The 11,331-nt window shown below is 41.2% G+C and overlaps 1 protein-coding gene across 1 annotated transcript; it reads right to left on the bottom strand.

The window, feature by feature from the left end:
- Nucleotides 1-592: 592 nt before the first annotated feature.
- Nucleotides 593-10,735, bottom strand: LOC126982267 (integrator complex subunit 9-like). The gene is made up of 14 exons (XM_050834249.1): nucleotides 10,212-10,735; nucleotides 9,579-9,767; nucleotides 8,719-8,921; nucleotides 7,755-7,956; nucleotides 7,170-7,259; nucleotides 6,169-6,325; nucleotides 5,448-5,628; nucleotides 4,879-5,011; nucleotides 4,427-4,529; nucleotides 2,983-3,080; nucleotides 2,469-2,576; nucleotides 2,162-2,347; nucleotides 1,464-1,619; nucleotides 593-775 (listed from the first exon to the last, which is right to left on the bottom strand). The coding sequence occupies exons 1-14, from the start codon at nucleotides 10,218-10,220 to the stop codon at nucleotides 659-661; spliced, it is 1,932 nt and encodes a 643-aa protein (XP_050690206.1). The 5' UTR covers nucleotides 10,221-10,735; the 3' UTR covers nucleotides 593-658.
- Between the last annotated feature and the right edge of the window lie 596 nt (nucleotides 10,736-11,331).

Below are 11,331 nucleotides of genomic sequence, written 5' to 3'. Positions count from 1 at the left end.
ACAGAATCAACCATCATCCGCCATCCAGTCAACCATATACTCATCCATCTCAACAATATGAAAACAAACTACTCAACCAGTCAACCATTTAGACAACCATAAACACTCGATCAACCACAGTCATCCGTCATCTGTCATCCAATTAACAAACCAAACCACCCATACACACATCCACTCAACCACCCAGTCAACCAGTCATCCATTCTACCAGTCAACCACTCAAAAAACAACTACTCAACCATCCAGTCAACCATCATCCACTCATCCATTCTACCAGTCAACCACATTCTCAAAAACAAACTACTCAAATTTTCCACTCAACCATTCAACCAGTCAACCACACACTCATCCATCCACCAACCAAGAATCATCCATCATCCGCCATCTGTCATCCAGTCATCCAGTTATCCATTCTACCAGTCAACCACACTCTCAAAAACAAACTAACTCAAATCTACCAGTCAACCATTCAACCACACACTCATCCATCCACCAACCAAGAATCACCCATCATCCGCCATCTGCCATCCAGTCATCCAGTCATCCATTCGACCAGTCAACCACAATCTCAAAAACAAATTCAACTACACGCTCATCCATCCACCAACCAAGAATCACCCATCATCCGCCATCCGCCAACTAGTCATCCGGTCATCCATCAGAAGCTCCCGAGGCACTCCAGCAGGATGTCTCGTAGCTTCTCCCGTAGCGCGCTGTTCGCCGAGATAATGTGTGTAGCGAACTCGTTAATTTGAATCACCACATCATCATTGGCCTGGCGGGTGAAGGTAGAGACAGGTGAGCATTGGGGCGGTGAACAGACGAACGAACACACATTATGGTTTTGTTTATTTATCTATTTATTCGTTTATTAAAAAGAGAAAGAAGAAAACGTTTTAAATAAGGGATATTGGATACCGCTACAAGTTGAAAATCCTTTATCTGAAATTTTAAAATCCGAAAACCTCCACTTTCTGATATATTTTCCCCCATTAACGGGTAATTATGGTTCTATTTATTTATCTAATTATTTGTTTATTAAAAAGAGAAAGAAGAAAACGTTTTAAATAAGGGATATTGGATACTGCTACAAGTTGAAAATCCTTTATCCAAAATTTTTAAATCCGAAAACCTCCACTTTCTGATATATTTTCCCCCATTAACGGGTAATTATGGTTCTATTTATTTATCTAATTATTTGTTTATTAAAAAGAGAAAGAAGAAAACGTTTTGAATAAGGGATATTGGATACTGCTACAAGTTGAAAATCCTTTATCCGAAATTTTAAAATCCGAAAACCTCCACTTTCTGATATATTTTCCCCCATTAACGGGTAATTTCTTCCCATCCGCTTATCTCCTCATCCGTCATCCACCATAAACTTTTCTCATCCATTCATCCAGACCTCCTTCATTCATCTCTCCACTTTCCACTCATCCACTTTTTTCCCATCCACCACTCACCAGCGTAATCACCAGGCCCTCCTTGCTGTCATCCACCCGAGCATCCGCCAGCCCAGCCTGCGCCAGCCGTTGTACCAGCTCATCCACATTGAGGTTGCCGTAGGGGTAGCAGGTTGGCAGACGGGTGTGTGGCTCAACCTCGCTGTCCTCCAGGGGCTGCGGGTGTGTGGATGAGACGGGTGTGGGTGAGACGGATGTGGTGGATGAGGAGGAAGAGGAGAAAGGGAAAGGAAAGGGAAAGAGGAGGAGAAAATAGGAAAGTATGTAAAGGAAGAAGGAAAAGAATGAAGAAGAGAAGGAAGAAGAAGGAAGGAGAAGGAAAGAAAAGAGAGAAAGAAAGAAAGAGGAAAAAAAAAACACAGAAGGAGGAAAAGAAGAAGAGAAGGGGAAAGGAAAGGAAAGGAAGAAGGAAAAGAGTGAAGAGGAGGAGGAGGAAGAATGAAGAAGGAAAGAAAATAGAGAAAGAAAAAGAGGAAAACACACAAAAAGGAGGAAAGGAAAGGAAAGAAGGAAAAAAATGAAGAGGAGGAGGAGGAGGAAGAATGAAGGAGAAAGGAAAGAAAAAAAAGAGAAAAAGAAAGCAAAAGACAAAAAAAAACACAGAAAACCAAAAAATCACAAACCCAAGAACTCGAAAAAAAATTCACCCTACCCACCAACCCAGATCCCGCCATATACCCCATACCACCCATACCCACCTTCAGCGTATACTTATTATCCTTCGTCGTCAGCGCAGCGGTGATGGTTGAGGTGACGAGGCCGGGGCGGATGGTGATGGGGTTGAGGGCCAGGGCCACGTCGGGTGTCAAGTGCATTGTCTCAAGTCGCCTATGAATACCGAGATTGACCAGCTGGCACTCCCCGTAGGTCAGTGGTGCCTCCTCCTGGGGTGTCACCATGGGGGGGGAGGGGGGGAGAAAGGGGGTTTAAGACGAGTATCCCCATGCACAAAAAAAATAATACATGGATAAAATAAATAATGAAAGAAAAAAATTAAAAACTCACCAGGTCAAGTGTGAGGTCCGTGCGGTGCTGTGCGTTGGGTGGAGGCTGCATGTACACTTCCGGCACCACCAACTTGGCCGGCTTGAGCTCGTTGATGAGTTTACGAGCCTGAGTTGGGGTGAGACAGAGGGGAAAAGTTGGAAAGTTTCGTTTAGTCGGCGCAACATCTGTGGTCATATGCCGGAGCGAGACAGAAGGGGAAGGAATTATAGGAGAAGGTAACAGACCCCAGGAGACAGGACACAACCCCCGATTAATACCTGGTACCCATTCACTGCTGGGTGGACAGGGGCGAAGGGTGTCGGAAAAGCTGCCCAAATTTTTCCACTCTGAGTGTGCTAACCACTGCACCACGAAGCACCCGAGACAGAGAGGGAAAAGAGGGGATTGGGAAGGAAGGAAAAGGGAGAGGTGGAGAGACGGGCTTTTAAGAAACATGATCCCCGCAGCTACCAAGTTAAGGCAGGTAAGGTCAGACTAGCACTACAGGTCAAGGTGTGTGTGGGGTCGTTACCTGTGTGAAGTCCAGGCTTGTGTCGATGGGGCAGTACACCTGACGCATGGCTAAGGGCTGGAAGGGGGCCAACACCTCCACGATATCAAACTCCGGCTCTGGGGGACGAAAAATGGAGAATAAATAAAGAAAAAATATGTCAGAAAATGGATAGGAAAATACAAGGAAATGGGAGAAAAACTGAGAGGGAGATAATGACATAATGGAAGAAGGAATAAGAGGAGATAGGAGAGATAAAAAAAGGAAATATGGAAGAACTTAAAATAAAAATACTGGCAGGGAATAAAAGAGAAAAGAAATGGAGGGGAAAATAAAGGAAAAAAAATGTAGTAAATGAAAAAAAAGTTATGGCGGAAAACGGAAAAATAAATAAGTAAATAAAATGACAAATGTGAACAGAATAATAAAGAAAAAAAAAGTGGATGAGAAACAAATGAAAAATGGAAGGGTAGGTAAATAAATCCACAAAAATGATGCCGAGAGGAGGATGTAGAAGAGTGGATGAGGAAAAAATAATGAATGAATGAATGATTGAAAAAGTAAGAATTAAAAGAGAAGGGTGATACTATTTCCAAGAGCTCAAAACAGAGATTGAATATGAAGAGATTATGGCAGGAAGTGGAAGAATATATAACCTGCACAGATGGAAATATAAAGAATAAAGATGATCGGGTGGAGGAAGTTATGGTGGACAGCGGAAGAATGAATAAACAGAGATAAATGAAGGAAAGGTTGAAGAGCAGATGGGAAAAATAGTTAAAATAATAATAATAAGCACACACACATTGCAACTATAAACGACAAACCCAAACATCACCTCAATAGACGACGAAACCAGACAGCTCAAAAAAATAAGCAACAAAACCACAAGAAAACAAAAGAAAATCAAAACAAAGGAACCAAAACCAAAGAAAATCAAAACAAAGGAACCAAAACCAAAGAAAATCAAAACAAAGGAACCAAAACCAAAGAAAATCAAAACAAAGGAACCAAAACCAAAGAAAATCAAAACAAAGGAACCAAAACAAAAGAAAATCAAAACAAAGGAACCAAAACCAAAGAAAATCAAAACAAAGGAACCAGAACAAAACAAAATCAAAACAAAGGAACCAAAACAAAAGGAAATCAAAACAAAGGAACCAAAACCAAAGAAAATCAAAACAAAGGAACCAAAACCAAAGAAAATCAAAACAAAGGAACCAAAACCAAAGAAAATCAAAACAAAGGAACCAAAACCAAAGAAAATCAAAACAAAGGAGCCAAAACAAAAGAAAATCAAGACAAAGGAACCAAAACAAAAGAAAATCAACCAAAACAAAAGAAAATCAAAACAAAGGAACCAAAACCAAAGAAAATCAAAACAAAGGAACCAGAACAAAAGAAAATCAACCAAAACAAAAGAAAATCAAAACAAAGGAACCAAAACAAAGGAACGCGACCTCACCTGTGAAGAGGATGGCGTTCTGCGGGTTATTCCCCCACATGTCGATGAAGTGAACCGCGTCGCCGAACCTCAGACTGGGGTGGCCGCAAAACACGATGCAGGGCTGACGGGAGACATTTAGTATTATTTATTCGAACGTAACTATATATAAAGAAATTTCTGTGCCTTAGACCTTAAATATGGCAGACGATGAAGATGAGGATAGGGATGAAGATAAATATGAAGAAAATATACAAGAAGAAGATGGAGAAAAATAGGAAAAACAAAGAATATAAAAGAGAGATGGAAGAAAGCAGATATTGAGGCAAGCTTTTTTTTGCTACTGTTTTCGTTTCCACAGACATTTTTTTCTCTTCAATCGATGAAAAAAATAAATAAATAACTCACTCAAATCCTCTATACGTTACCTGCACCCCCCCCACACACACACACACACACACACACACACACACCTGTCGATATTCGCAGCTGAACCCCTCGGCATCCAAGCTCTTGAACGCCTTGAGCCGCCCAACGCGGGTGAGGTGGGCGTGCGGGAAGGGGTCATCCATGGAGTACACCTTCCCCTGCTTACTGGATGACAGCCTGGGGAAGATGGATGAGTAAGTGGATGAGTGGATGAGGTAGAAACATAAAAAATAGAAGAGAGAAACTCAGTGATTTTTTTTTTTTTTTTTTTTTTTTTTTTTTTTTTTCTTTTTCTTCCTTTCCTCTTCTTCTTCTTCTTATTCTCTTCTTCTTCTCTCTCTTCTCTTCCTTTCTCCTTTCCTCCCTTTCTTTCCTTCTCCTCAACTTCTTCTCTTCCTCCTTCTTTCCTTCTTCCTAAGTGGATGAGTGGATGAGGTAGAAACATAAAAAATAAAGACCAGAAAGAACCTGATTTTTTTTTTATTTTTTTTTTCTTTATTTTTCCCTTCCTTTCCTTTCCTCTTCCTTCTTTCTCATCTTCTTCTCTTCTCTTCTCTCTCTCTTCTTCTTTCCTTCTCCTCCTCCCTTTCCCCCCACACACACACACACTCACCACTCCGAGAAGATGTTGGAGTATCCGAGAGAGTTTTCGGCGCGAGGGGACACGAAGTACATTGGTATAAGGGAGAGGCCCAGGTTATCGAGGTGGTTGGACAGGCACTCGAAAAGGTCGTAGACAACGCCGCTGGGGTAGCACGGGACCAGCGCGTTGCCCCCGTTCCTCACCGTCTGGGCTGCGGAGGAATTTGGGAGATGATCGGATTAGGGTACGGAATATGATTTGTGAGATGATCGGATTAGGGTACGGAATATGATTTGTGAGATGATCGGATTAGGGTACAGAATATGGTTTGGGAGATAATCGGATTAGGGTATGGTAGTAGAGGTAGATGAAGATGAAGTAGATGTAATTGATGAAGTTGAAGAAAAAGAAGAAGTGGTACAGGAACAAAGAGAAGAAGAAAGAGAAGAAGAAGAGGAAGAGGAAGAAAAAGAAGAAGTGGATCAGGAACAAATAGAAAAAAAGAAAGAGAAGAAGAAAAGACTATATAATGAAGAAGACAAAAAATAGAAGAAAATGAGGAATTACAAAGAAAAAGAAAGAGGAAGAAAAGAAAAAAAAGAAGAAAAGACAAAGGAAAAGAAAACAAAAGAAGAAAAAGAAAACAAAAAATATATTAAAGCAAACAGGAAATGCAGAAACAACCAAATATTAACCATAAAACAAAAACAACCACAAACAACCAGACAACCAACAGTCACCCGCCACTCACCCACAGCCACACAGAACTCCCCCAGCATAGAGTCCGGGTTGAAGACGGGTGTGTGGTTGAGTGCCGTCATAATCAGGACATCCGCGTTCTTGAGGGCGCTCTGGTCAATGGGCCGCGGGTGTGTAGTGAGGGTGGAGGAGCCGCTGAGGTAGGCAAGCTGTAGGGGTGACACAAAAAAAATATTAATGGCGATAAATAAAGAAAGAATGAATGAGTGTGAAAAACGTGATTCATGGAGGAGGAGGAGGAGGAGGAGGAGGAGGAGGAGGAGGAGGAGAGGTTAACCCAGTAGCAGCGACAGGCCAAATTTGTGGCTTTACCATGTACCAGCAATGGGCCAAATTTGTGGCTTTACCATGTACCAGCAACAGGCCAAATTTGTGGCTTTACCGTGTACCAGCGATGGGCCGAATTTGTGGCTTTACCATGTACCAGCAACAGGCCAAATTTGTGGCTTTACCATGTACCAGTGACAGGCCAAATTTGTGGCTTTACCATGTACCAGCAACAGGCCAAATTTGTGGCTTTACCGTGTACCAGCAACAGGCCAAATTTGTGGCTTTACCGTGTACCAGCAACAGGCCAAATTTGTGGCTTTACCGTGTACCAGCAACAGGCCAAATTTGTGGCTTTACCATGTACCAGCAACAGGCCAAATTTGTGGCTTTACCGTGTACCAGCAACAGGCCAAATTTGTGGCTTTACCGTGTACCAGCAACAGGCCAAATTTGTGGCTTTACCGTGTACCAGTGACAGGCCAAATTTTTGCCACGATATAAACCCCAAAAAATAGATGATACATAAACTGATCACAAATGCTTTGATATATATTATGAAATGGTTTGCGTGAGTGATGATTTTTTCTCATTTTTCTCGCTTTAAGAAACACGATCCCCGCAGCTACCGGGTTAAAAGGTCTTACATAGATTTACATAGATACATAATTATAAGAAGCCCAATAAAACACTAAATATTAATGTGGTGTGTATGGGGGAGCTAACCTTCTCATGGTCCGAGCAGATGAGCCAATTGCAGCTTCCGAGGCAGTATCCAGAGCTTACGGCAGTCACCTTTAGGGCTCCGCAGATGTCCTGGAACAACGGAAAAAATAAATAAATGAAGGAATGACGAGAAAATAACATGAATAAGTGAATAAAATGACATACAGAAACTTGGATAGAGAAACAAAGAAATGAAGACAAAACGAGAAATAGAAAAAGAGGGAAAGAAAGAAGAGAAAGAAGGAAGGAAGGAAAGAAAAAAGGAAATAGAGAGAGAAAAAAACACAAGATAAAATGAGGAAATAAAATAAAACAGACAAACTTGAACAGATAAACAAAAAAAACAAAACAAAAATGAAAAAAACAAAATAATATTACAAAAAAAACGCAAAAAGAACAAAAAAATAAACATAAAAAGACAAAAAAAAATAATAATACAAAAAATAATAAAAAAAAAAGGAATGAAAAAATAAACAAACAGACAAACAAAAAAAATTGGCTCTTTTTCACCTTAAACTCTCTCTTTAACCCCACAACAACCCCCCTACCCCTATACCCCCCACCCCCCCCCACACACACACGTACAATATTCTCATTATATGCCACAATCTGGACGTGGGAGAGCGCAGCGTTGATGGCCTTCATGGTATACGCCGGCTGCCATGTCTTGGGGGTGCGCGCGTCACAGAGGGGCGGGGGGAGGGCGCGGAGGTAGTGCTTCCAGCGGTGGGCGTGCCGAGCCTTGGGGGTGCGCTCGATGTACTCAACCAGCTCCTCCATAAACAGCCTGGGCCGAGGGAGGAAAGTTTGGAAAGTTTTGTTTAGTCGGCGCAACATCTGTGGTCATATGCCGGAGAGAGACAGGAGGGGAAGGAATTATAGGAGAAGGGAACAGAGCGAGAGAGCGAGAGAAAAATAATAATAATAATAATAATAATGAGCGGTTTATTGTGTGAAGTATGTGGGTATGTTTGGGGGTATTTGGGTATAAGTATTAGGGCACTGGGGTATGTATAAGGGTATGTATTAAGGTATTAGGTATGTATTATGGATGGTATGTTTGCTTTCTCTCCCTTCCGTCCATCTCTTTTTATCTCAATTCTCTATTCCTTCCTTTTCATCCATTTTGCCTATTCCTCCTTTCTTTATTTCTTTCTCTCTGTTCATCTCATTTCTCTGTTCCTGCCTTTCATCCGTTTTGCCTATTTCCTCCTTTCTTTCCTCTCCTCCTTTCTCTCTCTCTTCTTCTCAATTCTCTATTCCTTCCTTTCATCCTTTTGGCTATTCCCTTCTTTCTTTCCTCTCCTCCTTTCCATCTCTCTTCCTCTCATTTCTCTATTCCTTCCTTTCATCCTTTTTACTATTTCCTCCTTTCTCTCCTCTAGTCCTTTTCCGCTCAATTCTCTATTTCTTCCTTTCATCCTTTTTGCCTTTTCTTCCTTTCTCTCCTCTCTCTTCCTCCCATTTCTCTCTCCCTTACAACCTTATTAATTCATATCACACCTTCCTTCCCACCCCACACCAGCACCCCTCACGCACACCCACGCACCTTCCTATCTGCAGAGTGGGTTCCGTCATAAGCACAACGCCCCTGAAGCCGGTGTGCTGTGTGATGAAGGGCAGCGCAAGCATACTGTGGTAGTTTGACACGAGGATGGCGTCCACCTCCGAGAAGTCCACCAGGCCGGGCGCTGGAGGGACGAATTCTGGCGGGGAGTCGATGAACACGCGATTCATGCACTCGCGGAGCTCCTGGAAAAAGGACGACAACAAAAGAATGAGAATTGACGGAGAATAGAAATTGACGAATGCTGAAAATAACGACAGAAAACAAAAAAAGGATGAAAAACTAAAATAAGGAAAAAGAAAAATAAGAATGAAAAATAAAGATAAGGATGAAAAACAAAATTACGGATGAAAAAACAAAAATAAAGATGAAAAGTGAAGAATATTAAATAAGGGGAAATGACAAATAATAAAATATATGAATGAATTATATAGAAAAAAAGGAAAAGATGAATAGAAGAGAATAAAAATAGGGATAATAAAGAATGAAATAAAATAAAGAAGAAAGAAAATAAGAATGAAAAATAAGGAAGAGAGAGAGAGAGAGAGAGAGAGAGAGAGAGAGAGAGAGAGAGAGAGAGAGAGAGAGAGAGAGAGAAAGGCATAATTCCTACATTCTCAAAGTTCCTACAATAAAAACAAAAATAATAATAATAATAATAAAAAAAAGTAAAAAAGAAAGATGGAAAGAACAAAACAGGTATCAATCTAACTCTCCTCGCACTGTAAAATTCTCCACCAATCTACCTCCATTACCTCACAAAACACACACACGTACACACACACACATAACCACACCCCAAATCAACCATACTCTCTCTCTCCCTCTCCCCCCTTCCTCACCCCCTCCAGCTGCGGGTCCGCATCCCTCGGCATCCATGTGTTGAGGGATGAGAGGCGCGGAGATGCGACCAGCGGCAGCGGCAGGAAGTGTCCGACGCTGGTCATGTCCAAGCCGCAGTCCAGCATGAGGGTGACGCTCTTGAAGGTCACCACATTGCATGGCTTGTTGGGGTGGCCACTGAGGCAGTACTGGGGGGGGAGGGAGAGGAGGATTAGAGAGGAAGAAGGGAGGGGAAGGGAAGGGGAAAGGATAGGAAAAGGGGGATAGAGAAGAAGAAGAAGAAGAAGGGAGAGGGAAGACAGAGGAGAGGGAAGGGAGAGGAAGGGAAACAGAAGGAAAAAGAGAGAGGGAAGGGAGAGGAAGGGAAACAGAAGGAAGAAGAGGGAGAGGGAAGGGAGAGGAAGGGAAACAGAAGGAAAAAGAGGGAGAGGGAAGGGAGAGGAAGGGAAACAACAGGATAAGAAGGGAGAGAAGAAGGATGGGATAGAATGGAATGGTTAAAAATATTGCACTGTTTTAGAAAGAATATAATTTTGCAGATATTTATGTCTAGAGATAAATATAAAAATTCCTTCATTACATTTAGTCAATCACACTAAAACAGATGAAAGTTTTAATTATTTCCAACTTACCAACTTCATCTTGTCTATGTTTTAATTGTCTTGGAAGGGGCAGAAGAGAGAGAGAGAGAGAGAGAGAGAGAGAGAGAGAGAGAGAGAGAGAGAGAGAGAGAGAGAGAGAGAGGTAAAAAGAGGGAAAAGGAGATAAAGCAAATAAAGAGAAAAGTTAAGAAAGTAATGAAAAGTACGAAGCAGCAAAGGAGAAGAAAAGGAGAGGTAAGCAAAGGTAGAGAGAGATAAGTAGAAGGGAATAAAAGGCTAAGAAAGGTAAGGAAAGGTAAAAGAAAAGGTAAATAATGATAGGAAGAGGTCAAACAACCCTTCCTACATATCTATATTAAGGAAAGAGGGAAGGAGGAAAAGCCACAACTCCCTCCTCTTCCTCTTCCTTCTTTCCTCTTATCTCCTCCTCTTTCCTCCAGACAAGCTTCCTTTTCCCTCCTCTTCCTCTTTATCTTCTGTGCTTTCCTCCTCTTCCTCTTTTTCCCTCTTCGGCGTCCCTCCACTTCCTCTTTGAAAATGTAAACAAACAATATTCATGGGCTCGTTATCCCTCTACCTAACATGATCTTATCTCTCTTTCCGCCAGACAAGTTTTTTCCTCCCTCCTCTTCCTCTTGTTTTCCTTCTATTATTTTTATTCTCTATCCTCTATCATTTTCTCTTCCTCCTCTTCCTCTTGAAAATGTAAACAAATAATATTCATAGGCTCGTTATTCTTTAATATAACTTTTTTTTCTATGTTATTTATATATTTTGTCAATTTATTTTTTATTTCTCTAGATATGGTCTCGAAGATTACTTATTTTATTTACTATAATATAAGAAATACATTGAATTATTATAACAACTGAATAGATAGATAGATAGAGAGAGAGAGAGAGAGAGAGAGAGAGAGAGAGAGAGAGAGAGAGAGAGAGAGAGAGAGAGAGAGAGAGAGAGAGAGAGAGAGAGAGAGAGAGAGAGAGAGAGAGCTGTCTTGTATGTATGTATGTATGTATGTATGAATGTATGTATGTATGAAGAAATGTATGTGTATGCATGTATAAGAAGTATGAAGAAGTATGTATATATGTATGTGCCGTTAGCTATATGTATAACGGATGAATGGATGAGGTTGCCATGAATCCCC

The sequence above is a fragment of the Eriocheir sinensis genome, chromosome 50 (assembly GCF_024679095.1).
Source record: "Eriocheir sinensis breed Jianghai 21 chromosome 50, ASM2467909v1, whole genome shotgun sequence".
NCBI lineage: Eukaryota > Metazoa > Arthropoda > Malacostraca > Decapoda > Varunidae > Eriocheir > Eriocheir sinensis.
The sequence above is the reverse complement of the archived record's forward strand: the minus strand, read 5'-3'. Positions and strand labels throughout refer to the sequence as shown.

Coding starts and splice junctions, on each gene's coding strand:
- LOC126982267 (XM_050834249.1), bottom strand. Junction 5,012..5,447: donor TCCAACATCTTCTCGGAGTG/GTGAGTGTGTGT, acceptor CATCTTCCCCAG/GCTGTCATCCAGTAAGCAGG. Junction 3,081..4,426: donor GAACGCCATCCTCTTCACAG/GTGAGGTCGCGT, acceptor TTCGTCCCCCAG/AGCCGGAGTTTGATATCGTG.